Genomic DNA, 23507 nt, shown 5'->3' on the forward strand with positions numbered 1-23507 from the left:
GCATGCTGAGAGTGGTTTGTGGTTAAGGACGTAGCTTTACGTTTTTAAGCATGGGGGGGATATGTTTTTGTTTGTGTTGCAGTGATTATTAATGTTGACTGTCACAGCTGAAGGTTTCTCCTTTTTTATAATTAAAATCCATCATTTGTTTTTCCATACAATTACAATTCAGCCATTCTTACACTACCCCCACTGTTGAAGGCAATGTGTTTCTTTACTGGAACTGAAGAGAAGAATAGAGGGGAGTAAAATCACCCCTCTTGACCTGCTGGGGACACTTTTTCTAATGCAGCCCAGCATGCAGTGGGCTTCTTTGTCACACGAGTGCATTGCTGGCCCGTGATCAGCTTGTTCTCCACCTGGATTCACATATTCTCCTGTGCAGCAAAACAGATTTCCAGATTGTACTGATGCACAGGTTGTTCCTCCCCAGTTGAGGGACTTTGGATTTCCCTTTCTTGAACCTCCTGACAACCCTCTCTGCCCATTTCTCCAGCCTCTTGAGGTCCTAAGTGACAGCACAACCACTGTTACATGGATATCAGCCCCTCTCCCCAGCTTTACATCTGCTAGTTTGCTCAGAGTTAGGTGTTAAAAAGTACCAACCAAGGGTACTCCACTAATGATGAGCCCCCTTCAGGCCAGCTGTTCTGCCAGTTTTCCATCCATTTCACTGTCCTTTTATTTAGGTTGTACTTCATCAGTTTTTCTATGGGGATGCGTTGGGAATGTTAAGCCATAGTAAAGCCAAAATAAACACCACCTACTGCTCTCCCCTCAGCCACCAAATTAGTCATCTCAAGCAAAAATTCCTGTCCAAAAGACACTTGCCATAACTTCCCATAATGAACAAGGAGATAATTTTCTACAAATATTTAGTGAGGAGCTATCTCAGGACATTAGGTGGGAAAAATTGTTTATACAATAAACCCAACTTGTGTACTGAATCAATTTTTACTGTTCAGCAGCATTAGGAATTTTACTTTCCAGACCAGTCTGTCTAAGAAATTTTAGGCACCAAGACTCAACAGGCTGCTAAAAGACAAGGACTCAGTGGAATTAATGGAATTATTGCACATTGCAATTACCCTGCTCTGCTGCTAATAGTTACTCTACAGGCTTTATCCTCTGCTTCTCTTGCAAATTGTCTAGTAAATTAACTGTGGAATTGAACACAGCAGCTACTCTCAAGTCATATCAACCTCAAAGTAAATCTATATAAGCCTTAAAAAAGGATTCATATTGTGCAAAACGTTCCTTTTTTCCCCAGCTCTATCCATTGAGCAAATAAAAAATAGATCCTACCTGATGCTCATTTTATTTAGAGCTTTAGATTGACATAACTAAAAAATCATTGCTATGGCTTTTTTACTTGCCAGCAGGGGGAGGACTCTGCGTGTTCATCTGGGATAAGATTCAACAAATCATAATTAAAAAGTAATCTCTGATGCTAATTAGCAGGGTGCACCTCTGTGAATTTCCATGCATGATTTTGCAGCAGCTCTGCCCTGCTCTTATCTCTGCAGTGAAGCTGCAGCCTGTGGGATGTACATGAAGTGTCCTTTTCTTTGCAAAATGCTCTGATGCCTGAAGTAATGTGGCCTCAAAGTAATTTTTAGAAAGCTCTTCATCCATGGACATCTCCCTTCACTGACAGGTACAGGCAATGTGCTTCATTCTTTACATTTAAGACCACCCTGATTCAAAATTATCCTCTTTCACATCTTCTCTCACACATCTCCTCTCCTTAGCACTTCATGCCTTCCAGACTTGGTACTTTGGAAATAACAACTTATTTCATGACCCTTTTTCCTTTGTTCTTCAGCTGCCTCCTTTCTCTCTAATCCTTTCTACCCTCGGTATGTTCAGACATGGTGAGCTAGTACAGCTTCCCCACCCTCTCTTCCATTTGCTGTTTTCTAGACCATGCTTTTGTCCTCTGTAGCAGGATGGAGCTTGGTACTTGCTGGCCTGCTTGGTGTCTAGTTGGGGTCTCAGCAGAATATGATTTATGTGCTTTCACAGTTTGATTTCTAGGGACAGCTGGTTAACTTGTGTAAAAGCTGTTTTCACATCTCTGGATTGCAGGGCGAACCTACTTTTGATGATGTTAAGTCACTTGAGTATTTTTCTCTTTTCTACCTGTTAGTTTTATACCTGGATATTTTTGTTACTATCTCATTTACATCTGTCTTCTTCATGATCTTGATAGGATGGTACAGATGGTTGGCACTTTCTTCTGTGCAGAGGGATCCACCCAGCAGTTGCTTTTCGTAACGTTTTGTGACTTTATACACAAACAAGTCCCCAGGGCTTAGAGGCTTGCAGGTCAGTGTTTCCTGCAGCTGTGTTTAAAGTTAATGATACACGGCAGCACTGCTCAGTAACCAAGACCTCAGCTTAGTTTGCCCCCATCAGCTTTGTTTCTTGTGCTGCCCATCTGTGTATGACTTGCAGTAACTTACATGATCAGTTCTTCAGATGCATTTAGAAATCCCCTTGGTTTCTCAGCTTTTCCTCCTTCTATGGTGATTAAAAACCCCAAGACACTTCAAAATTCTTAGTACAGATCCAGCAAAGTGCCAGGCTGAATTAATCTCTTGTAAATAAACATGCTGTCAGTTCCCTTTCTTCCAGAACAACCTACAGAGGAAAAAAATCCCAAAGTTAATTAGGGAGTGCCTGGATTGCAGCTCCCATCTGGCTGCCTGGGAGCAGAGGTTGCTTTGTGCACCTGAGGCTGGACAGGCTTTAAGGAAGTTTCAGCTGGAGACTTGGGAAACCTTTCCTTTGCCATGTTAAGCAGCAGGGAACAAAACTGCAACAACCAAGAATGCCTGCATGGTCAGAGTGTCCCATCTGTCATCCTGGCATGCTGAGTTTAGGAGTCATCCACTTCAAACACACTTTTGTCCCCGTGGCTGTCTGCCTGCCACAGTGTCTAACCTGTATCAAATTGCTAATGAGCATCATTCACTCAGAGCTCGTTTAGAGCTCCTGTAATAAATAGCTCTGAAGTGAAATATTATTAAACCCCTATGAACATGAGGTCATATACCATTGGAGATGATGAAACTCCTCCTAACTTTTGGCAAGAGGAGAGGTATTTGCATTTATGTTATGCTGTGATATTTATTTGCAGCTGACCTGGTATTATGCCTGCTTGGGTTTGCCCAGCCAGGAGAACCACTCCAGGGCTATTCCTTGACAACCGTCGCTACAGGTGGCTCTAAACTTGAGGCCTGAGGGTAGAGATTCAGAAAGCAATAAAGATGGAATTACTCTGAACAGAGCTCTCTCCAGAGAACGGGATGAAAAGGGGAAGTCACTGCAAATCCATGCTCATTTCACAGACAGCAAAGCCAAAGATGAAGTTTCTCTAAAAGGTTGCATCCCCTTTCCAGACAGCTGTGTAAGTTGTCTTTGGCACTCACTGGAGGAAACCAGGAAACAATAATGAAGGTCTTTCTAAACGTTAGAAGTCACTTTGTCTCAAAACTATTTGGCATATTAACCCGTTCCCCCTTTCCTCCTCGAAGAAACAGGTGCTGATTTGTTAAGCAGTTAGTCAAATAATCTCAGTTTGCTTTTCCCCTCAAAGTTTGTCTAGAGAAAGGTGTGGCTGTGCACAGTTCCCAGGCCTGCCATTGTCCAGGGAGCACCACTCCTGCCACTGCAGCACCAATCTGGTGCCACCACGTCAGCACCATCCAAGGAGGAGGAATCTTCACTGACAAGTGCCAGCCAGCCCCTGTGACCTGTCACAGGACCAAAGCTTAAGTGATCACCAAACTGTGAAAAATGTCATGGCACCATTTTGGATGGTGAAATCTGCAGTAAGTTCCTTTCATTATGGACAAAACAAAAATAATAGAGACCCCAAACTGCTCTGCTCACAACTGTGCTGGGAGCAGGGACTGGCTGACCTGTGCTTACAGCATTCCAGCTTCTGACTCAGATCAGTAAGAGAGGCTGTCGCACACCAGCCCCTGCTGGCTCTCATCCAGCATGGGGCACAGCATCAGGAAGAGTGCAGGGAGCGGCTGGGATGTGGGAGCAGGCAGGGTGGGGGGAGCAGGCAGGGTACAACCTGGGCATGGGGTCTCAAGTAGGTAGGTGCTGCTCCCGTGTTCTGTTTTCCTCCAGCCAACACAGGAATCTCCTCCTCCATTCCCATGTCTCTGCTGTGATGTGGGGAGTGAAGGGGAGCCAACATCCTAGAGTTTCCACCCTCTCAAAAGGTCACGATCCCATTGTTACCACTCCAAGTTAGGGCAAGGGAGGAGCTGGAGCAGAGCTGAAGGGGCAGGAGTGTGGAGGCCGAGTTTGGCTAAGGTTGTAGGTAACTGGCTGATTAGAGTTTATTTGTTAGTGCACATTCATTTTTGGACCATTTTGCACATGCACAGCATGAAATAGATAGATGTGCTGCAGAAATATTAATTGATAAGAACTGCAGATGTGCTCTCTGCTTTTTGAGAGTGCTTCAGGTCACAACATAACATGCTGTGCATAAAATAAGCTGCACTGGCAGCACAGTCAAATTTGGATGTCACTTTATTGTGCTGTTTCTGATATTATGAACAGTGTTCAAAGAGCCATTTGTGAGGATTTGGATGCATTAGTCCTGTTAAAGGGAATGAAATTTGCACACATCCTGGGGACACAGCATGGGCCTTAGATGCTTTTTATTCCACACTGAAGTGGAGAAGAACCTGGGTGAGTGCTGCCTATTCAAACAAGGAGGATTTTGTTGGTAGGTGTCCTGTTTTTACCTGGCTCCCCCGGACAACAGCTGATTTAACTGTTTTGGTGCTACTCTTGCTTTAAGAAGAAATAAATCAATACATAAATTGATAAATTAATTTTTAAAAATTCCCTCTTTAGAAAAGATTAAATTTCTTTCTTCAGATCAATTGCACTGTGAGAGGATGGAGTGTTTTGAATTTAAAATGTATGTTGTGCTTGATAAATGTGCTCTCCTGACTGCTGGGAGAGAGTGAGATAGATCCACATGTCAGAAAACAAGATAAAGAACAGCATCTGCTCTTCCACCTCCGTGTGCTTGTGGGAGTTCTTTCCTGTTTCCTTATTTCCCCATCTATAAATCTAAAATAACAAAGACCTCCCCCACTGGAAGTGGTATCAGCAATTCATGACCATACAACATTAAAACCTGGCAGGAAAGTGCACTAGGAGAGCAAAAATTATTCACTCCATAAATTATAGAAACATGTCTAAACAAGGTGATAGACAGCAAATCACTGCATATTCTCCTGTCTCCTAATTACCTGGGTGCATGGCTTCTTTTGGTTATCCCTGACTAAGAAAGGGCTTGTAGGTAAACACTGGCGTTTCAGGGGTGGAATGAAATCTAAAAAGCCTTTGGAAATTAGGATTGAACAGTGGCTCTGCACTTGTGGCTGTGGTTTTGGGGTGTGAAATCAGGTGATCACTGCCAGATGCCCAAGTGAGCCTCAGCCACGGTGTGTCCTTTGCATCCAAGGTGCAGGTGTGTGCCCGTGACCATTTGCACTCTGTGTTGGTGCTTTATAGGGCTGTGGGATCCCAGTGATTTTCTAGACTGAGCATCAGTCAGCAGACTGAGAGAAGAGAGCTCTACCTATGCTGGATTGATGAGAAGTCAGGTTTTGGCAGAGATCAATTATCCCAGAGCAACAAGAGGATTGCAAGAAGCTGGAAAGACTTTTTTAGGTGTCAAGCCTGCTAGGCTGTCTTTAAAATACCTGTTGTAATGAGTTTGGGATTTTGTTACACTGTTGATTATTTCTAGTTGCCTTCACAAAGCTGTTATTTTGCTTAAGGCTTAAATCAGGGCCTGGTTTATATAACAGTAATTTTAGCTGGGGTTTTGGTGGCAAATACACATTTTCACTCTAGATGAGGGTAGAAAATGACTCTGATGTTGGGTAGAATTGTCCCCTGGGCCAGCTGGCAGATAGCTCTGACTTGAGTAAAACAGAGAAGCTGTATGGCATCTCTGATCTCCAGAGAGAAGAGGTGCTCCTTAAAGCTGCTCAGCATCTCTCCTGTGATTGTTCCTAAAATGTTCACCTTAGCCATATGCTAGTCACACAGTACTACTGTGCTCCCTGGCTTTCTACATTCCCATGACCCTGGTAACTAGTCAACTGCCCTGGACAAAATGTAGCGATAAATCAATTGTCAGAGTCCTCTAAAGGGAGTGAACTGTTATTAAGCTCAAGCTGCTCCAAGGGCTACAAGCCAGTCCGAAGATCAGAGCTGAGGATCAGATGCTGAAGATCACCAGATGTGCAAAAAGCTTTTACAAGTGGACAAAGTTATTCCTGTGCTGTGTGGGCAGTGCCCAAGCCGTTTGATGCTGCGCATCAAACAAAAGGCACAATGAGACTGAGAAGAAAGCAGCAGTGCTCTGGAGGACATAGCAGGGTGAAAAGACGTCTGCACCTCCAAGTTTTAGGGGTATGAGTTCAGAGGTACTGCCTGAAGAAGAAACCCTGCAAATCCAGTACCTTTAAGCATCTCCTGCTCTGGCCTCCCCTCACAAGGAGCCTCTCTCCTGGGGCCCAACAAGACCTTGTGTTTGTGCTGAGGCACTTGGTTAAATCCTGCCACCTTTGCCGGTTGTTAGGGAAGCACCTTCTTAGTTATGTCACACATAATGTTTAATATGTTTTTAAAAACCCAATATTTTGTTAATTCTGTCTTGGGCATCATGGCTAAAGGCTATTTTGGTTTCCTGGAGAGGAACAGACCACAGTCAAGTTTCTCTGGGGTCTAAAGGGTCTTAAAGCTAAGGTCCACCACAACCTCTTCATCAGACCTCCTTCATGTGAGCGACTTAGATCGCACCCCCTGCCTCAATTTCTGCCTTCTCACCAGGAGAAATGTAGTGCCTGATGCCACATCGGCCACCACTGGGCTTCAGAGTTAACAGTGCTACTGATGAGAATCCCAACCCGTGCAGACAGCGGGGTAAGAACGGCAAGTTTGGGCCGTACCCGGGACGTTTTCCCAGCCCGCGGGGGCTCCAGGAGCGCCTGAGGCGATTCCCGTTCCCGCGCTCCCCGTGGGCCCCCGCCCCGCCCCGCCGCGCTCCGCCCCCGGGGCCGCCCCAGGTACCGGCGGGGGGGCGGCTCCCGCCACGCGAGCAGCGGCCGCGGGACCGCTCGGCTCGGCTCGCTTCAGTTCAGTTCGGCTCTGCTCGGCTCGGTTTGCTTCGGCTCGTCCCGGCTCGGTTCGGCTCGGCGCCGCCGCTCCTCCGCCGCAGGTAAGAGCCGCGGCCCCTCTGAGGGGGCTCCTCCCGCGCCGTCGGGGCTGCTTCCCCTCGAAGGTGGTGGGGAGGGAGCTGGCGGTGTTCCGCGCTTCACGTCCCCACCGAGACCCACAAACTCCTCCTGCCCTCCTCGCCCCGAGCGGCGGGGCTGTCCCCGGGCTCCGCGGGACGGGAAGCAGGAGGTGCCCGGCGGGTGAGCTCCGTGCCCCGAGGTGTGGTGTAACGGGCAGCCCTCGGGAGCGGCGCGGCGGAGAGGGCAACAGCAGTTCCCTCTCTAAAATAAATATTTCCCAGCAATGAGAGGCGATATAATATTGCCTTCTCTCTAAAATACCCTCAGCCTCGCGGGAGGGGGGAGGCCGGAGAGCGGGGCCTTCCCGGCTGTTTTCCAGCTGGTGCGTAACCCGCCCGTTCCCGTCACCCCGGGCCGTGCCCGGCTCGGGGAGGCGGACCAGGTGACAGCAACCCAACTGCTGGGCGATGGAGCACTGCCGGGAAACGCGGCACCCGCTGTCGTCGCGGCTGCTCGGGCAGGGCAGGGACCCGCTGCTGCCTGCACAGCCCGCCCGAGCCGGAGGAGCGGACTCGCCCGTACCCACAGTGCCCGTATAGCCCCGGGCAGCGAGCCCACCGCACCAAACCCAACGGATCCATCTTCTAATTTAGTTCATAAAAAGTATAAACTCCCCAGTTTGTCCAGTTTATGCTGTGCAAAACGCATGTGGTATATATTCTATTTTATTTTATTTTTTGCCACGCGTTCTGGGACGACGCGCTGGTTTTGCCCTCTGTTTTCTCGGCGCCCGCCAGCAGCCCGGCGGTGCCGTTGGCGTGCGCGGTAACATCAGCCGGTGGGACCGCAGCGGCATCGCCAACACCGGCACCAGTGGCTCCACCTTTTCTGCATCCCAAGGTTCTGTCTCCACGCTGTCCTTTCCTTCTTACAAGCTTGTGGGCTTGTGCAGTGCATCGCGTTGATCTAAGTGTAACTTGTCAAAAAAAAAAAAAACAACCAAAAAAAAACCAAACTGGGGGGAATAATTTTAATGTGGATTTTCCCATTATATTGTCTGAGACAATATAAGACTGTGGTCTCCGAACATATTTCTGTGAAATTCTTTGGTGGCAAATCTGGTTTTGACTTCTCCTGCTTTGTTTCTCATCACTTATTCCTCACCCAGTGCTGCACTCTCAGTTGTGCAAATAATAGTTTGCAGGGCTTCAGAGTTGCCTGGATTAGCTCTGGGTTCAAATAAACTTCTCTTGTGAATGTTTTTTCTTTTCCTCCTCCAAAGGTAAAAAATGTCACTGGAACTATAATTTTGATCTGTGTGTTTGTAACTGTAGTCAGATCATGGGAGCACTGGTATTGTGTTATAGAGGGTACAAAATTGAATCCATACACTGCTATGTGGAAGTATGTAATTAAAAGTTGGGTTTTTTCCTGTTATTTGTGCTTGCTATGCTGGAGGTGGTTGTATATGCATTTACTGGGACTTTACTGCCTTTAGGACAGTTTTATCAGAACAATTTATAGTGGAAGTCAGAATGAGAGACAAATAAACCAAATTAAAACCAAGCTTCCTTTGCAATTTTAACAAAATCATGATGCCCTCTTTGCAAAGCAAATATATTTTCAGGTGACAAAGTGAGAAGACTTATCAGCTTTAGGTTTTAATAGCAGTAGTTCTTGTGTGCAGCAAAACAATGCATTTAGTATTTGTTAACATGAAGGTTGTTGTGTGGTAGTCATGTTAGCTGCGTAGTTCAGAGGTGGTTTTTCCTACCTTCATTTTCATGTTTTCACGCAGCTCCAGATTAAATGTGCAGGTCACAGCATCACAGTTCAGGGTCTTGCATCATGCTGGTTGATTGTAGTGCCAGGGAAGGGCTCTCATGTCCACTTTGCCCCCCAGTATTTTTTGTTACTGGTTGGGCTGAAGAAGTAGGGTTTTTTGAGGCAGTTCTCAGTGGCTAACGCTGAGAAATGTCCTGAACTGGTCATTTCAGGTATGCTTTTTGCTGTAAAAATGTATCTTGTGCTTCAGGTTCTGCATATTAGTGAGCTCCTGGAAATGTGTGCTTAGCTTAGTGCAGTAGTGTTTGGTATTTGAAATAAGCAGTAAGATTTATGTTTGGAAGTATTAGCTTATTAAAAGATGGGAAGTGTGAGGGTGCTTGTTCTAATCCCAGTTAGCAGGTGGCTTACTTTGCAGCATGGGAGAACATCATAGCATAGAGAAATGAATTAACTTATTCATCACAGATTTTCTGCTTGGAAGAGGAGCATTAAAAGGCATCAAATTAGACTTCTGCACTGCAGAGGCATCCTGAGCTGGTCTGTCTCTGTGTGATTCTGGTTTGCAGGTGGTTTCTACAAGAAAATTCTAGTCTCTGGTCACTTGATTTGGTGAGGACAGCAGCTTGTTTTTACCTATAAGTGAAAGGTTTTAGACCCAGTGGTGCAGAAAAATCTGTGACTGTGTCCTGCTCATTGGTGGAGGGGTGTCTACCTAAACCTGCATGTGGCCTCACTCTAGCTTCACATAGGGTGGGTGCCATCATGTGCCTGAACTTCCCTTATCTTCCACCACCATGGGAGGGTATGGTCATGGCTTTCTCCATGGAGGGCTGTATCCCAGGGCAGAACACAGCTGTGCCCTGCCTTCCAGCTGGGGAAGGATCAACAGGGACTCAGGCGTGTCTTGTAGCAGAGCTGGTATAGGTTCATCTGGTGTGTTGCTCTGGGTGCTTTCATGTCACTGCTCCTTCAGTGTATTCAGCAGTGAGGTGTGAGGAAGTGCTTCACCATTGCCAGTTCCTTCCTGAGAAAGAGAGGCAGAGCTGCAGGGCTGGAGATCCCACGAGGAGGGGACTGAATTCCGGATTTCTGTTGTTTTGGCCATCGCTGCAGTGTTTGTGACAGGAAGGAAGGGCTTTGAAGTTGGTGAGTTTTGTAATGGCCCTCAACCTCATCAGTGTGCGCTGTTCTCTGGGACAGCGCTGGATTCGGGTCAGCCTCAGCTTGCAGTTCTGTAGACCTAGCAATTGTCTGACTCCAGGGTTCCTAAATTCAACAAAATATTCAGGGAGTTGTGGAAATCTCTACATCCTCTGTTTAGGGCATAGGGAAGATAAAAATCCCCTCTTCCTTGCATCCTGTGGAAGAGAGCTGAGCTGGGTTCAGTTAATGGGTCCCCTTTCCCATGGGAGATTTTTTTATTATTACATATTTTTCTGTGTATTTTCTAGAGTAGTGTGCTTGCCAACAGGCATGGAACCATGTGATAGTATGAGAGTGGCAAACACTTAACGCCCATAGAGAAAAAGTGGAAACTTATATTTAAGTTTTTTTTGTTTTGTTTTTGTTGTAATACTAGAGGGACTAATTCCTCCTTCCTGAGAATTTTATTCTGGCTCTGAAAGGGACTTTGAGGATGTTGAATGTTGTGCAGGAAATGGGAGAGGCATGGTTTGATGTTTGACTCGAGGAAATCTTTTTAACAGTCGAACCAGATGTTGTTGTAAAGTTAGATGGCAAAAAAGTGGTACCTGCTGGTTCTTGACTCATGTTCCACACCCAGCAAGTTCTTAAAAATCCTTTAAAAGCTGTTTTTAAAGTCTGTGTTCCCAAATCTAAATGGGAATGAAAATAAATAACCACTGACATTGCTTAAGGCTTTCATCCTTTAGTTTTTATGCATATATTGAACTTCTTTGTAGCATGTAAGTTCCAGAACAAATCCACTACAAGCATCTTCTCATAAAGACTTCTGGACTCACTAATAAACGAATTTTATTAAAGATGAAGTGCTCAAGATGAAGAGCTCACATTTTAAAAGTAATAAACATAGACTTTCTGTGTAGAGAGTTGAATTGTTTTTGTTCTAGATCTGTCAGTTGAGTGGCATTTAGATGACACCCCAAAGTCAAGTTCTGGACAGTACTGAAGAGTGAGCCAGAGGCTGTCACAGGGAGCAGCTGTTGCAGAGGGCAGGGCTGTGAGAGCAGGAGGAAATGTAACTGAAAAATGTGCAATACTTTGAGCAAGACCAAGCTGCTGTCGTGTTGCCAGGCGAGGTGATTGTCAATTGTGTGGATCCTGAGAAGGGATTGTGTTTGATCCAAATTCCGGCCTGGAGTAGGTGGCTGCAGCCTGTTATTTACATAAGGTCCGAGTGTGCCCAGGTGTTTTGGCAGTCTCCACAAGGCAAGATAATGTAAGTCAGGATGACAAATGGTGCTGGCTTACTGGAGAGAAAATGCACCAGACACAAACTTGGCCTTTACACTGTATTAGCCATGAAAGAGACAACTACGTTCTGTTACGTTTTTCTGCTCTAAATCTGGAATAATTATTACTTTAAGGCAGATATTTTTGTGTAGATGTGCTATAGGTTGCAGATGTCCTATTGCAGTTGTCTTTGCAGCATGGTAGACTTTGATCCAGGCTTTGTGCAAAACACCTTTGTGTACAGAGGGATTTCAGCTGCTTCTTGGTTCCGTTTGCTTTGCTGCCTTTCTTCAGGAGATGTGTAATGGTTCCTATCCAAGGTTTTTCGTCGACTTGTGAGATTTATCCGGAACTTAAATTTTAGATTAGTAATGATAATCTCCCTTTAATAAACTTTAAACTGATGGCTTCGAATGTTTGCTGTTATCTTTATATCTGTCACTAACTCAAGCACTGTTTCTGCTCTTTTTGTACACTACAGGACTTTCCTCTTTACCTTCAGTGGAGGAAGCTCAGACCTTACACAGCACTGTGTTCCCAGCCTAACCTGCCTACCCATTATTCCCTTACCCAATATTCTTATTATTCATCTTTATCATAATCATTGTAATCCTTTTGCTTCTACATCACAGGTTCAACAGTGTGGCCACTCTCTTGATTCATATACTCACAGCAAAGCCTTCATCTCTGTCATGGATTATAGATCTAAATTGGTAACTATCGCTTGCTTGTAATGTTTATTAGCGCTTATGTTAATTGCTCATACTCTGTTTTCTGCTTCTGATAAATCTCTCTTGTAGAACAGCATTTATATAAGAGTCTCTAAGGTCATGGCCTTGTTTCCTTTATGAGCTTTATCCTTAGGACAGCACACATTGGCTCTAAAAAATTCCATTGCTTGGTAGAAATCTGGTTCAGAATGGAAATTCATTTCTGAAAAAGAAAACAGTATTTATTTTCCAATGACAGAGCACATAAAGGAGTGAGTTTTTATAATAGAAAATTCACCTAGATGTGTAATTTGTAAACTAGAATATTTTTAACTTAATTGCTCTTTCTAAGACTTTTTGGGAAAAAAATACACGGGGTATTAATGCTTTTGAGAAGAAGTTATGTTGCACATTAGTAGCACCTCTCAGGGGTCACTGTAGAAATACAAAGGAGTGGTTTCACCCTATTCTCTCATCTGCCTAATTAAAGAAGTGTGTGTTACTGGATGATGATGAAACAGTTAAACTGTCACATTTAAATTGTTACTGGTCCTAAATAGCATAAGACAAACATAGGAAATTACACTTTTGGCTTTAAAAATGAAGCATATTAAAAGATGTTTTTATTGCTAGAACTGCCCAGAAGCTGTAATATAGAGAATACACGGGTTCATAACAAGTTGAATTTGCAAATGTGTCTTAGGGTATAGTTTGAAATATAAGTTGCATCAGTGTGACCAGGTTTCGTGGTTAACTGGGCTGACTGACAGCAGAAAAGGAGATTCTTTCCCAAATTCAGACTTCTTTCTCGCACTGTTGTGAGAGAGAATGGGATGTGGAAACAGCATGTCAGTGAACACACCCACTTGGTTGCTGGTAAAGAGACACCTAACCTTCCAAGGTAATGATTGGATTTCTTGTTTCTTGTCTGTGAGAGGATAAAGAAGAACAGCTCTCCATTAGTTTGTAGCTAAAACCATAAGGGCTGGCAACACTTAAAGTCAACCTTAGCCTTTTTTTCTGGGAATAAATAAATGGTGAGGTACATCAGTTAATTTCTAGCCAACACTTTAAACTTGTCCTGAAGTTGGCTGTAGGCAAAAAATGTTGCAGAGCAGGGCTTACAGTGACCACTTCCAGTGATTCCTGAGAGCAGGAACACTGATGTTTTGTGTTGCACTAGAAACCAGTTTGAGGCTTCACCATGATGCTGGTCACAAATTGAGCACAGCTGTGTGGATCCATCTATGTGACAGATTTCAGTGAGCACTAAAAACAACAAAGGCTGGTTTCCCATGGAGGTGTCTTAGGGCAATTGTCTTTTTTCTTTTAAAATTCATTAGACCAAAATAGAAACTAAAGGCAGGAGAGCCACTTTGACCTAGGAATATATTCTTTGGTGGCTAATAAGCTCTGATTAAGATTTTATTGCTTTAGAGCATTTGCAGCATCCTGCTCTTATGTGGTTTCTTTGTCTAATAAAAGATGAGCTCACACTGCAGGCTTTTTCCTCAATAGGGAAATAATAAGGTATCTCAGAGCTACAAAACTGCCTATTCCCACAAAACTAGTTGGAAGTGGCTGTGTTTGAGACCTTGCTCCTATTGCTAATGCACGTGGGGAAAGAAGGTTGTCAATATAAGTATGCTCTTAGCTACAAAAATGGGGGCTACCCAGGCAAAAAACTAAATGGTGCAAGGTCTCATGCTGAAGTGTTCTCAAGGACAATCTGATTGGAAGCTTTTCCCTCTCCTCTGTAACAGGTTTTAGGTCCTGCAGCAAAGTCTTTCCTGTGTAAGTATTTTATTGAGGATTAGTCCAAGACAGTCAGAATGGAACAGTTGAGAGCCTCTCCTTTGCCCTCTGTGTGCCAGCTGTATTTGACCTGGTCTCCTGTAACAGAACTCTCCTTGGGCTGTGTGTTTGTGTGAAACAGCAGAGACGCTGCTCTGTTTGGAGCCATCCTAAAAGAGCATCTGTGGCTGTGTGCCCAGGGAGCAGGGGTTACACTCCCAGCTAAATGTCTTGGGCCAAGGAGGGAGGACAGTCCCCTGGGAGCAATGGCTATGTGAGCCTTCAGCTGATTTGGACAGGAGCTGCCTGACCTCAGCATGTTGTCTCCATTTCCCTGTGCTGCAGAATCTCCTCCAGGTGCAGAGGGCCTGCAGGAGGTGTGATTTTGTGGACCTTTCTCTCAGTAGCATAGCAACTGCCACCACTTCCCACTGCTCTGTCCCCTCTGCTTGGCTCCCTCAGCCCTGAGGGATCAGGAACTGAACCAACTTTCCAAACAGCCCTGCAAAACAGGAGAAGCTGTAGGAGGATTTATTTTTAACTGGGATCTCTGTTCTCTGAACCACCTCTCTGCAGGGTCCTCAGGGCTGACATGACTAGGGAGTGCTTGGAGCAGGAGTGAGACTACAGGTGAGGGAGAGAAAGGGAGGAGAGGAGCACCAGGAGAAAGGTCTGGTGCTCCCTGGCTTTGGGATTCAAGCACAAATTCAGGGGCAGCCCTGCAAACACTTCCAGCCCAAGTGCTGGTGGAGCACAGCTTCAGTAATGATCTGCCATCAGAGGGATAATCAGAAATTAGTATGAAAGTCCTTTCAGTTTCACGCTGTTCACTAGAGGGGAAAGGGAAAAATGAAATTTAAGCAAGGGGATGGAGTTTTCTTTAAAATTTTTGTGCTCTGTCTGCCTCTGGTGATTCAAGACACTGACCTGCAGCATCTTCAGCCAGCACAGAGGCCAGTGAGGGTTGTGCTTCTATGACAACAGCCCCACGTTCTGGACAAGTATCATTTGATCTTATTCTCTGTGTTGTGCTTCTAACAAAGCTGCTCAAGCTGGCCACATTCTGTAATTGCTTTTTCAGCTGAGATCTGAAAGTCACATTTGTAGCCAGGTACAATTCTGATTAGAGCAATCTACGAGGGTTAATAGAGGCAGCAGTGCTTCAGTTGCAGGATCAGCTTGGAGTGTTTGGATGGGTTCTGGGCAGGCAGGGGTAGAAAGAAGATACTGATTCCTGTATGATTAGTACAATACCTTTGTTAAAGGTCTGCCACTGAATCTGTAAAAGACCAGGCTTCAAGTGATGAGGGTTTCTCACTATTTTGAGCCTGTGTGAGTGGAATGGAGAAACAGAGATTTTAAGTTTTTTTCTTCTTTAGCAAGTGCACTAGTGTTGTCAATGGCATTTGTAGAGATTAAATGTGTATTGGGAAGATAAATTACTCAAATAGAAAATTTTCTGTTGTCCAGTGTGGTGATGGTACAAATCAGCTAATCACCTGATTAATAATTTTTGCAGCTGAGATTTCTCAGGATAAGGAGGCAGTAAGTGCATTGGCCTCAGTGTCTGAATGGAAGTTAGTCATATGTTGAATTCTTCATTTTAGAAATTCCTGCTATGGACCACAACACATGGGTAGAAGAGCTGTTTTGTAATACACTAATGAGAAGAAAATTTGTGCTTGTGTTTTCTGGAGTGCTTGCAAAGGACTGTAGACTGACTGAAGAGCAGCTGAAGTTCAGAAGAGAGTGTATCAGAATTATGCTGTATCCTACTGAGAAATACTTTTGGGAAGATTTTAATGCATTCTGTGCAGCTGTTCACTATTGAGCTACTGATAAATTCTTCAGAAACTGCCCTTGTGAATGCAGTCTGTGAACGAAATGTCTGCTGCACCAGCCCTTTTCTGTGTGAGAAACTTGCATATGTTTAATCTGAGATAAACCATTGTGCAAATTGTACTGAAGTTTAAACCAGGTTGCTTTTGGTTTGTTTCCCCTCTGCTGGAAATTTAAGTGACATTATCATCCCTATTTAAACTTCCTTGGGATAGCATTTTGGTTTAGAGTTGTGAATTTTGAACTGTTTTGGTTTTGTTTGGGTTTGTGGGGTGTTGTTGCTGGTTTTTTTCAGTGAATGGGTGAAGTCCTCTGTGAAGGTGAGACTTGCTAAGAAGGAAGGCATTTAGGCACGTGCTGAGAGTAGATATTGGAGTGAGTTTTGTTCCTAAAGGTGCCTGTGAATTTGAGTTGAGGAGAAAATTAACTTCTGTGGAGGCTGGGTGAAGGAGAGGCTTCTGTCACTGCTTAGTGCCTTCTGACTGCACATGGGTAGCCCAGGCCCTGGTTTGCATAATAGCTGCTAATTAAACCTGTGCTGTCATTGCTCCTATTTGCCAATCCTGTAACTTGTTATAAGGAGCCAAGACCTTTGCTTATTTGATGTGTGGTGGTTTCAAACAGCATGAGAGATTAAAAGTGCGGTATATCTGTTAAAAGGTAAAGTTTCTTTTTCCTCCTCTGTAGTAATTTGGTTTGTCTGGTTGTGTTCTGTACAACCAGAGGTAAAAAGTCTTACCTCTTCCCACCAACTGTCTGAGCTGCACACATTAGAGAAGCCAGGGCTGCTCATAGCCCTTAATGATTCATATTTTGCTGTTGGGTTTTTTTCCTTCTGAATCTAAAAGGGATAATTTATCCATTCCAAATGCTGTCTGTACCCCTACTGGAGCCCTCACATTTTATACAGTGTTTATTCCAATTGCAGTCTTAGGAGTAGATAGGTGTTGAATGGATTCAAAGTTTCTAGCTGAAATTCCTGTTTTTTCATCTTTTCCCATTTCCTTTTTTTTCTTCTATAAATGTTGAGGAGGGAACTTTTCTAAGGATAAAATGGTGGTGGTGCATGCACTAGGAATGAGGATTTTCCACAGAAGTAGTAAAAAAAATTATTTAGGTTTATTTACCTTGGAGGCTGCTTGATGAATTGCATGGTTGGATGCACTGTCAAAGATTTTAGTTCTTGGTTGCAGTTTATTGGAGCAACAGAAGTGGCACCCTGCCACTGGAGTAAAGAATGCTGTTTCCCCATGAGTATTTGAACAATCTGCAGTGGCCATCTGTTATTCTGTTAAATACAAAGCAGTGCAACAGGTGTATTTCTTGGGTTTGGAAGTCTTACCAGCACAAGTGAACACTAAACAGGATTAAAGCCAGAATTTGAAAGAATATTTCAAAGTGTGCTCCTCTTTAATCAGCAGACATAGTGGTTGTGACATTAGAAAGTGGAGAGATAACCTAAACATATGGTACACAGTTAAGGAAAACAAATGCTGAACTGCTCTTAAATCTGTTCTTTTCCCACGTTTGTCATTTTCTTAGATGGCTTCAGTAACAGATGCCAGATTCAGGCAGAAGGATACTTCAGACCAAAATTTTGATTACATGTTCAAGCTCCTGATCATTGGCAACAGCAGTGTGGGTAAAACATCCTTCCTCTTCAGATACGCCGACGACACCTTCACTCCAGCCTTTGTGAGCACAGTGGGAATCGACTTCAAGGTGAAAACAGTTTACAGGAATGACAAGAGGGTGAAGCTGCAGATTTGGGTAAGTGCCAGCACTTTCAAAGGTGCTTTATATTAATCCCAGCAAAGCTGTGGTGGTAAAATGTGGCTTGTTTAGAAGTGGATTTTTGGATCGGTGTAGATTTTGTTGTGTGGCTGGACCTTTGTGTCCCTGCGGTAAACTGAGGGAGTTCTCTTTGTGTCTGTCTCACTCAGCTGGTGAGGGTCCTGATGCGGGCTAAGCAGCTGCTCAACATTTGAGTGAACTCTACACACAACTCATACCATCATTTTATGGCCTCTACATAAGATATTTGTATCTTCCTGTAACTCATGTACCTGCTCAGCACTCCATTTCTACCCAATTTCTGCCCCATCTAAGAGCTTAATCTTCTAATTGCTCTACATACACCTGATTTGTAAGTCTTTAATAATTGCATTTAAATGTCAAATTACTGTAATCACATATCGGTTTTTTATTTATTGTGGTGGTCTTGAATAGTGAGAATCTAAAATGAAGTGCTTTTTTTGGTACTACAACTGTATGTTTCATTTTATTTCTGTGTTGCTGGGTACAAAGTAAAACAAATTATTTAATAAATGATCCTTTTCATGTTGTAAAATCCTGACATTGAAACTAAGGTAGGTCACCTGATGTGAAATTGATTGAATTAATTTAGGGTTTTGGCAATAAAAATGTTTTTACTTTAGGCTCTTAAAGCAACTACAGATGATTTCCATTTAGTTGGTCTTTCTGAATTTTGGAACGTGAAATTTTCTAAGAATTTGTGTAAAAGCAAGACAGAAAACAGCATAAAATGTTAGAGTTTTTTTTAAAGACACTGTGATTAAAGTGAATTAAGCAGTAATCTTAATTAAATCTATTAGAGGGCTTCTGGGCAAAAAGGGCTTTAATAACCTTAAACTTCTTTTGAAAAGAGATGTCAGGTGAATTCCTCAGAGGGTACAATCCATAGGAGCTGTAATATTGGAGTTACCAACAACACTGTTGATTTTACATTTATTTTTTTATAAAAGGTACACCTAAGTGTTGGACAGTTTCCAGAGTAACTTGTGTTCTGTTCTTCTCTCTTTCTGCTTGGATCCCTGACATGAGTCATGATTCAAGGACCTTAACAAAACCACTATGTGCCTCTATCAAAACCACAGTATTTAAACATGTTTGTGTCCTGCCTGTCCTGAGATTATATTTGTCATTCAATGTGTTCTCCAGGGTACATGGAGTAATAATGGGTCCATTAGCATGCCAAAACTGTGGGTTTCTATGTGTGAGAAGAAAGAGTTTTCATAGCAACCTGTCTTACAATTACTTTTTAAAACTATTTACAGCTGCTGTTGAGTTTCTGGAAGTGTGGGGCTCTGTGGCTCCATTGAACACGTTGCTCTGACTTACAATTTTCCAGTTATGTTGACTTTTTTTTCAATTATGCTCTCCCTAAGCTTGGCATTAAGCCTTATCTGAATCAGATTTAATGTGAAAATAAGTGAAGGAGAAGGTACAAGTGTTTGACTTAACCACTTCAAATATTTTTCTAAAATCCAGAGAAAAGCACTTCTAGGAATCTGTGATGTTCTCTTCTCCACAGACCCAGGGTTTTTTCAGTTCAGGGGTGCTTGTGGAGCTCTGAAGTGAGCGCAGCTGTGACACACTGGAGGTGCTCAAGGGCTGTGCCAAATAACCTTGTTCTGTGTTCTACAAGCCTCAAGGTTAGAGGGAAATTATTACTGCTGTGCTGTGATCCACAGAGATCCACGATCAGTGGGACTTTCTTTACACTGCCTGTTGCCTGTGTTGAACAGAAGAACAGAATTTGGGTGCAGGACCCAAAATCTTGTGTTGTCTTAAAGCTCAGAAGAATTAATGCTGCTTCAAGGGCCGAGCAGGTGCATGTAAAGGCTGACAGCTGTGTCAGTAAATGTCTCTGGCCTGACTCCTGGTTTTGTTTCTCCAGCAGGAGTTGATGAGCATTTTAAAGCCAAAGATCTTGCATTTGTGTTTGTGCTGAGTTTGAGGAAGTCTGTGTTTTGTGAATCAGGATTTGACAAGCTGTCACATGGAATGATCAGAAGAGTGCTCCTCTGTTTGATTTTGGTGTCGTTAGTGGGGCTCTTGCTTTGTTGACATTAACGCCTCAATCACCCAAATTGATATTTTAATAATCAGTTGTGCCTGTGACTAAGCAGTCTGGGAAATGATCTGCTTTGAAAAGACTTGAAAGGAATATCTCTTTAGCTTAAGAGGAACAGGACATAGCAGAGATATTCATGATGTTTTTAAGGTAGAATGACAGCACTGCTGCTGCATATGGAAGCAGTAAAATGCTTCAGAGAGGGGTTTATGAAGTAATTTTTTGTTGGCTTTTTTCCCTTTCTTTAAAGAACTCTGAGATCAGTTGACTGTGTTTCAAATATTTTCTGTCTTGTTTAGGAATGGTGGTGTTGTGCTAATAGACTAAATTAACTTTATTGAGAACATTTGTTTTGTAGTTGGATGGGACTTAGTAATTTAATATCCAATTTAAAACATTTATTACATAAATATATTCATATATTGTATAGATATGTACATATCTACATAAATGTAATTCTTGGATTAGATTTTTTTATGCCACTGCTATCTGTAATAATACTTTTATATAAAGCATCTTCCTTATGATTGGGTTGTAAGGAGCCAATTTATAATATCTCTCTGCATTTCTTGATCAATTTTGTATTCTCAGTTGCTAATTACTGTTTACTGGAGGAAAACTATCATATTTTCAGCTAGGTATGTTTTTTTATTATAAGTAAATCTCAAAGGTAACATTATTATATTCTTAGCAAATGCAAACAGTTAATACTTAATGCAGAGTTCAGGTTGCCTAGCAGCTAGAGAGGGCCACTTTGTCCAGATCCACATGGAAGCAGGGTGAATGAATAAAAGTGATTTCAGTTTTAGGTAAGAGCAAGGTGAGATTTCTTTTTCTGCCTTCTGTGCATTTGTGTGTCTCTTGCTGGTGAAGCATAATGGTGGTGAAAATGACAGCAGAACTCCTGAGCAACGTGACATCAAGAGGAGCTGCTGAGGGGCAGCCTCTGGCCCTTGTGCTGGCCAGGTCTGGGCTCATTACATGAAGTCTTTGCACAGTCACATAAATTAACTGATAGAAAATCATTGGCAGGGTTCAGCCCCAAACACCCAATACTTACTTTGTGTGAGGAATTTGATTACATTTCCATTATATTTTTGTGCAGTACCTTACACAAAGGACTCTCAACATTGATGGGATTAATAATAAACATAACTAAATACAGGGTTTGGCAGCTGATGCTGCAGTTGAAACTACTTTCCACCCCCTTTGTAAAAAGCAACAGAGATTAAATTTAACTTCAGGTTAAAAGGCAGAAAGGCTGTGATGCTCAGACAGAGGCAGCATATTTAGACTGCAGTAAGATTTTTCTTTTAAGGAGCTGTTTATCAGAATTAAACTGCTAGGATGAAGGTTTTTCCTTCTCATTAACAAAAATGTCTCTGTGGCTTAGCTGCTGAAACCTGTTGGGGTGTGAGATTAGCTTTAGTGGATGTCTGAAGCACTTGTTACAGCTCTCAGGCACAGCTGGGGAGAGGGCACAAAGCAACATTGCTCTGGGTTTTTTGGATCTTTAAAAACAGAAATATGACAACTGCTAATTATACTGAGTGGCAGTTACCACTACAAAACAGAAAAGTATAAACCAAAATAACCCCCCTGCTGTGTAGCTGTCCAGAAGGCAAATACACAGTATTTTTAACAGCTTTTTGTATCAGACATTGCCTGGATGACAGGATCATCTTGTGCAGCTTGCCTCTTAGGGAAGGGATTCAAAGCAGTAACACTGGCAACTGAGTTCTTTTTTCTTTCTTTCTTTTTTTTTTTTTTTTTTCAGTTACTGGAGGTAAAATTAGAACACCATCATATTTGATTGTAAATTTTAATGTTAATTGCACACTTAACCAAAAGCTAATTATGCATTTCAGATGAGAGAGTCATCTATTCCCAAGGCATCCTATTCCTGTCGTGGTTTTGCTAAGTTCCTTGCAAGCACTACTTCAGGCTTGAATGCTTGCACAAAACTTGTTTCAAAAAAGGAGATAATAAGGTTCAGTAATTAAATGTATAGATGTGATAGTGAGGGGTGTCTCTAAAGCACTAACGGGCCTGATTCTGCTTTTATAGACTCACAGTTGTTGTGAAATTCTCTGATATGCTGTTTGGATGAAGAACTAAAATGGAGAAATTCATGACAGTGAGAAGATCATGTTGATCCTTGTAAGGGAGTCAAGGATTACATTTTATTTGCAGCATTAAGGACTTACTGGGTCCCAGGAATGAAAGTCATTGTGGGTGAGTGGATGTAAAGCACTGCTTCTCATGCTAAAATACAATGCAGAATATTTGACTGGAGAAGAGATGCAATAACAGTGTCTGTAATTCAATTCCAAGGTCTTGGTTATATCTCAAGTAGTAATACTTCTGCTTTGAGAAGAACTTGGTGCTCATGCCACTCTGAATGGCTTTAAGATTAGAGTTGCAAGGGTGATACAAAGGTGAGAAATAAAAACTTGACAAATAAGACCCTTGACAAATAAGACAAAAAAACCTGATGGGTCAGTTACCCAACTCACTATTGAATTTATTGAACAGCCTAAGCTTGCTTAGCAGGGCATTGCTGTGTTTGCAGTCAAACAGCTGACATGGAGGGTTTATTTCTGTTTATAGTTAATCACCTCAATCTCATTGTTATCTCATTATAACACTGCATAACAGTGAAGGCCAAATTCAACTTCAGTCTAAGCTCTGATACCACTGCAGGTATCCCTGCTGACAATACTGGATTTGCTCTCACTGCAGGTGTAGCATCTCTCTTTGTGCTCCATCTTTGCAGAGTTACTGTGTCCTTGGAGGCCTTGTTTTCTACATTTCAGTAAAATGAAACATGTTCAGAGGTACCAGGCTGTATCCAGGGGCAGTGTCGAGTGTGTGTTTGTTGATAAAGAGCTGTTGGTAGTTCAAAGGTTTGGACCTTTCCTAGAGAAAATGGACCAATGCTGACTGTTTGTTCAGTAGAGGAAGGGCTGTGTATGGGAAATTTCAAGGGAATTTACTTGATGAGGTGAGGCAGTTAAGCTTTGAGAGGACAAATGAATTGCCAGCCTCCTGACGTTTTGCATTTAATGCTTTTTTACCAGAAATTCAGAATAGATATTTTGAAGTAATTTTATATAAGGTCTGAGACTCACGTGCCTTGAAACCCTTTCCTGTTGTCCTTGTCTCATCAGAATCACCCTTATTATGACTTTCTTTCACAATTTTATCTTCTGCATAATGACTGGGTATATTCTATATTTAGATATGCTGGGTGCACTGTGATCAGTTATGAGATAACACAGGGGGTGGAATTTATGAGTTCTCCTAGTGTTTGTCTCAAGTGAGCATGTACTTAGAGTGCGTCACATTTGGTCAGATGAGAAAATACAACTGCTCTGCTTCCTCACATTTATAACTTTGATGCATTGTGTTGTCTGCTGCAGTGCCATGTTTATGCAACACTTGAGTACCTGAATGGCTGATCTTAGAACTCAAGAAAGGGAATCCAAACCCCCAAAAATGTTTTTCAGTTGTGAGAAATTGTACTCTATAGCACAGCTGGAGTACCTAGGAATTTAGCAGCATGTACTTTGTGATTTATTTTCTGTTGTCCAGCTGTTCAACATCATCCTGATTCATTAAACAGCATGAACTGAGCTCCCAGAGATAAGCACTAATTTTCTGTATTCTGTTTCACTGGAGGCATTGGACTCTGCAGACAGAAGGAAACATTTGTGAGAAGCACCAGAAACTGGACAAAAAAGCAGCACATTCCTGCAGTGTGGAGAACTGGGA

The 23507-nt window shown here is 42.8% G+C and overlaps 1 protein-coding gene across 2 annotated transcripts in view; it reads left to right on the forward strand.

Moving 5' to 3' along the window:
- Positions 1 to 7141: 7141 nt before the first annotated feature.
- RAB3B (RAB3B, member RAS oncogene family) overlaps positions 7142 to 23507 on the forward strand; it is a 50860-nt gene continuing 34494 nt past the window's right edge. Inside the window, exons 1-3 of one of the 2 annotated variants that reach the window (XM_084211200.1) lie at positions 7142 to 7273; positions 12146 to 12226; positions 17399 to 17626. In XM_084211200.1, the coding sequence (XP_084067326.1) occupies positions 12206 to 12226; positions 17399 to 17626 (249 nt within the window). In that variant the 5' untranslated portion in view covers positions 7142 to 7273; positions 12146 to 12205. The remainder of the gene's footprint in view (positions 7274 to 12145; positions 12227 to 17398; positions 17627 to 23507) is intronic. The other variant, XM_084211201.1, reaches the window with a different exon arrangement.

The sequence above is a fragment of the Fringilla coelebs genome, assembly GCF_963513975.1.
Source record: "Fringilla coelebs genome assembly, chromosome: 9".
Taxonomy (NCBI): domain Eukaryota; kingdom Metazoa; phylum Chordata; class Aves; order Passeriformes; family Fringillidae; genus Fringilla; species Fringilla coelebs.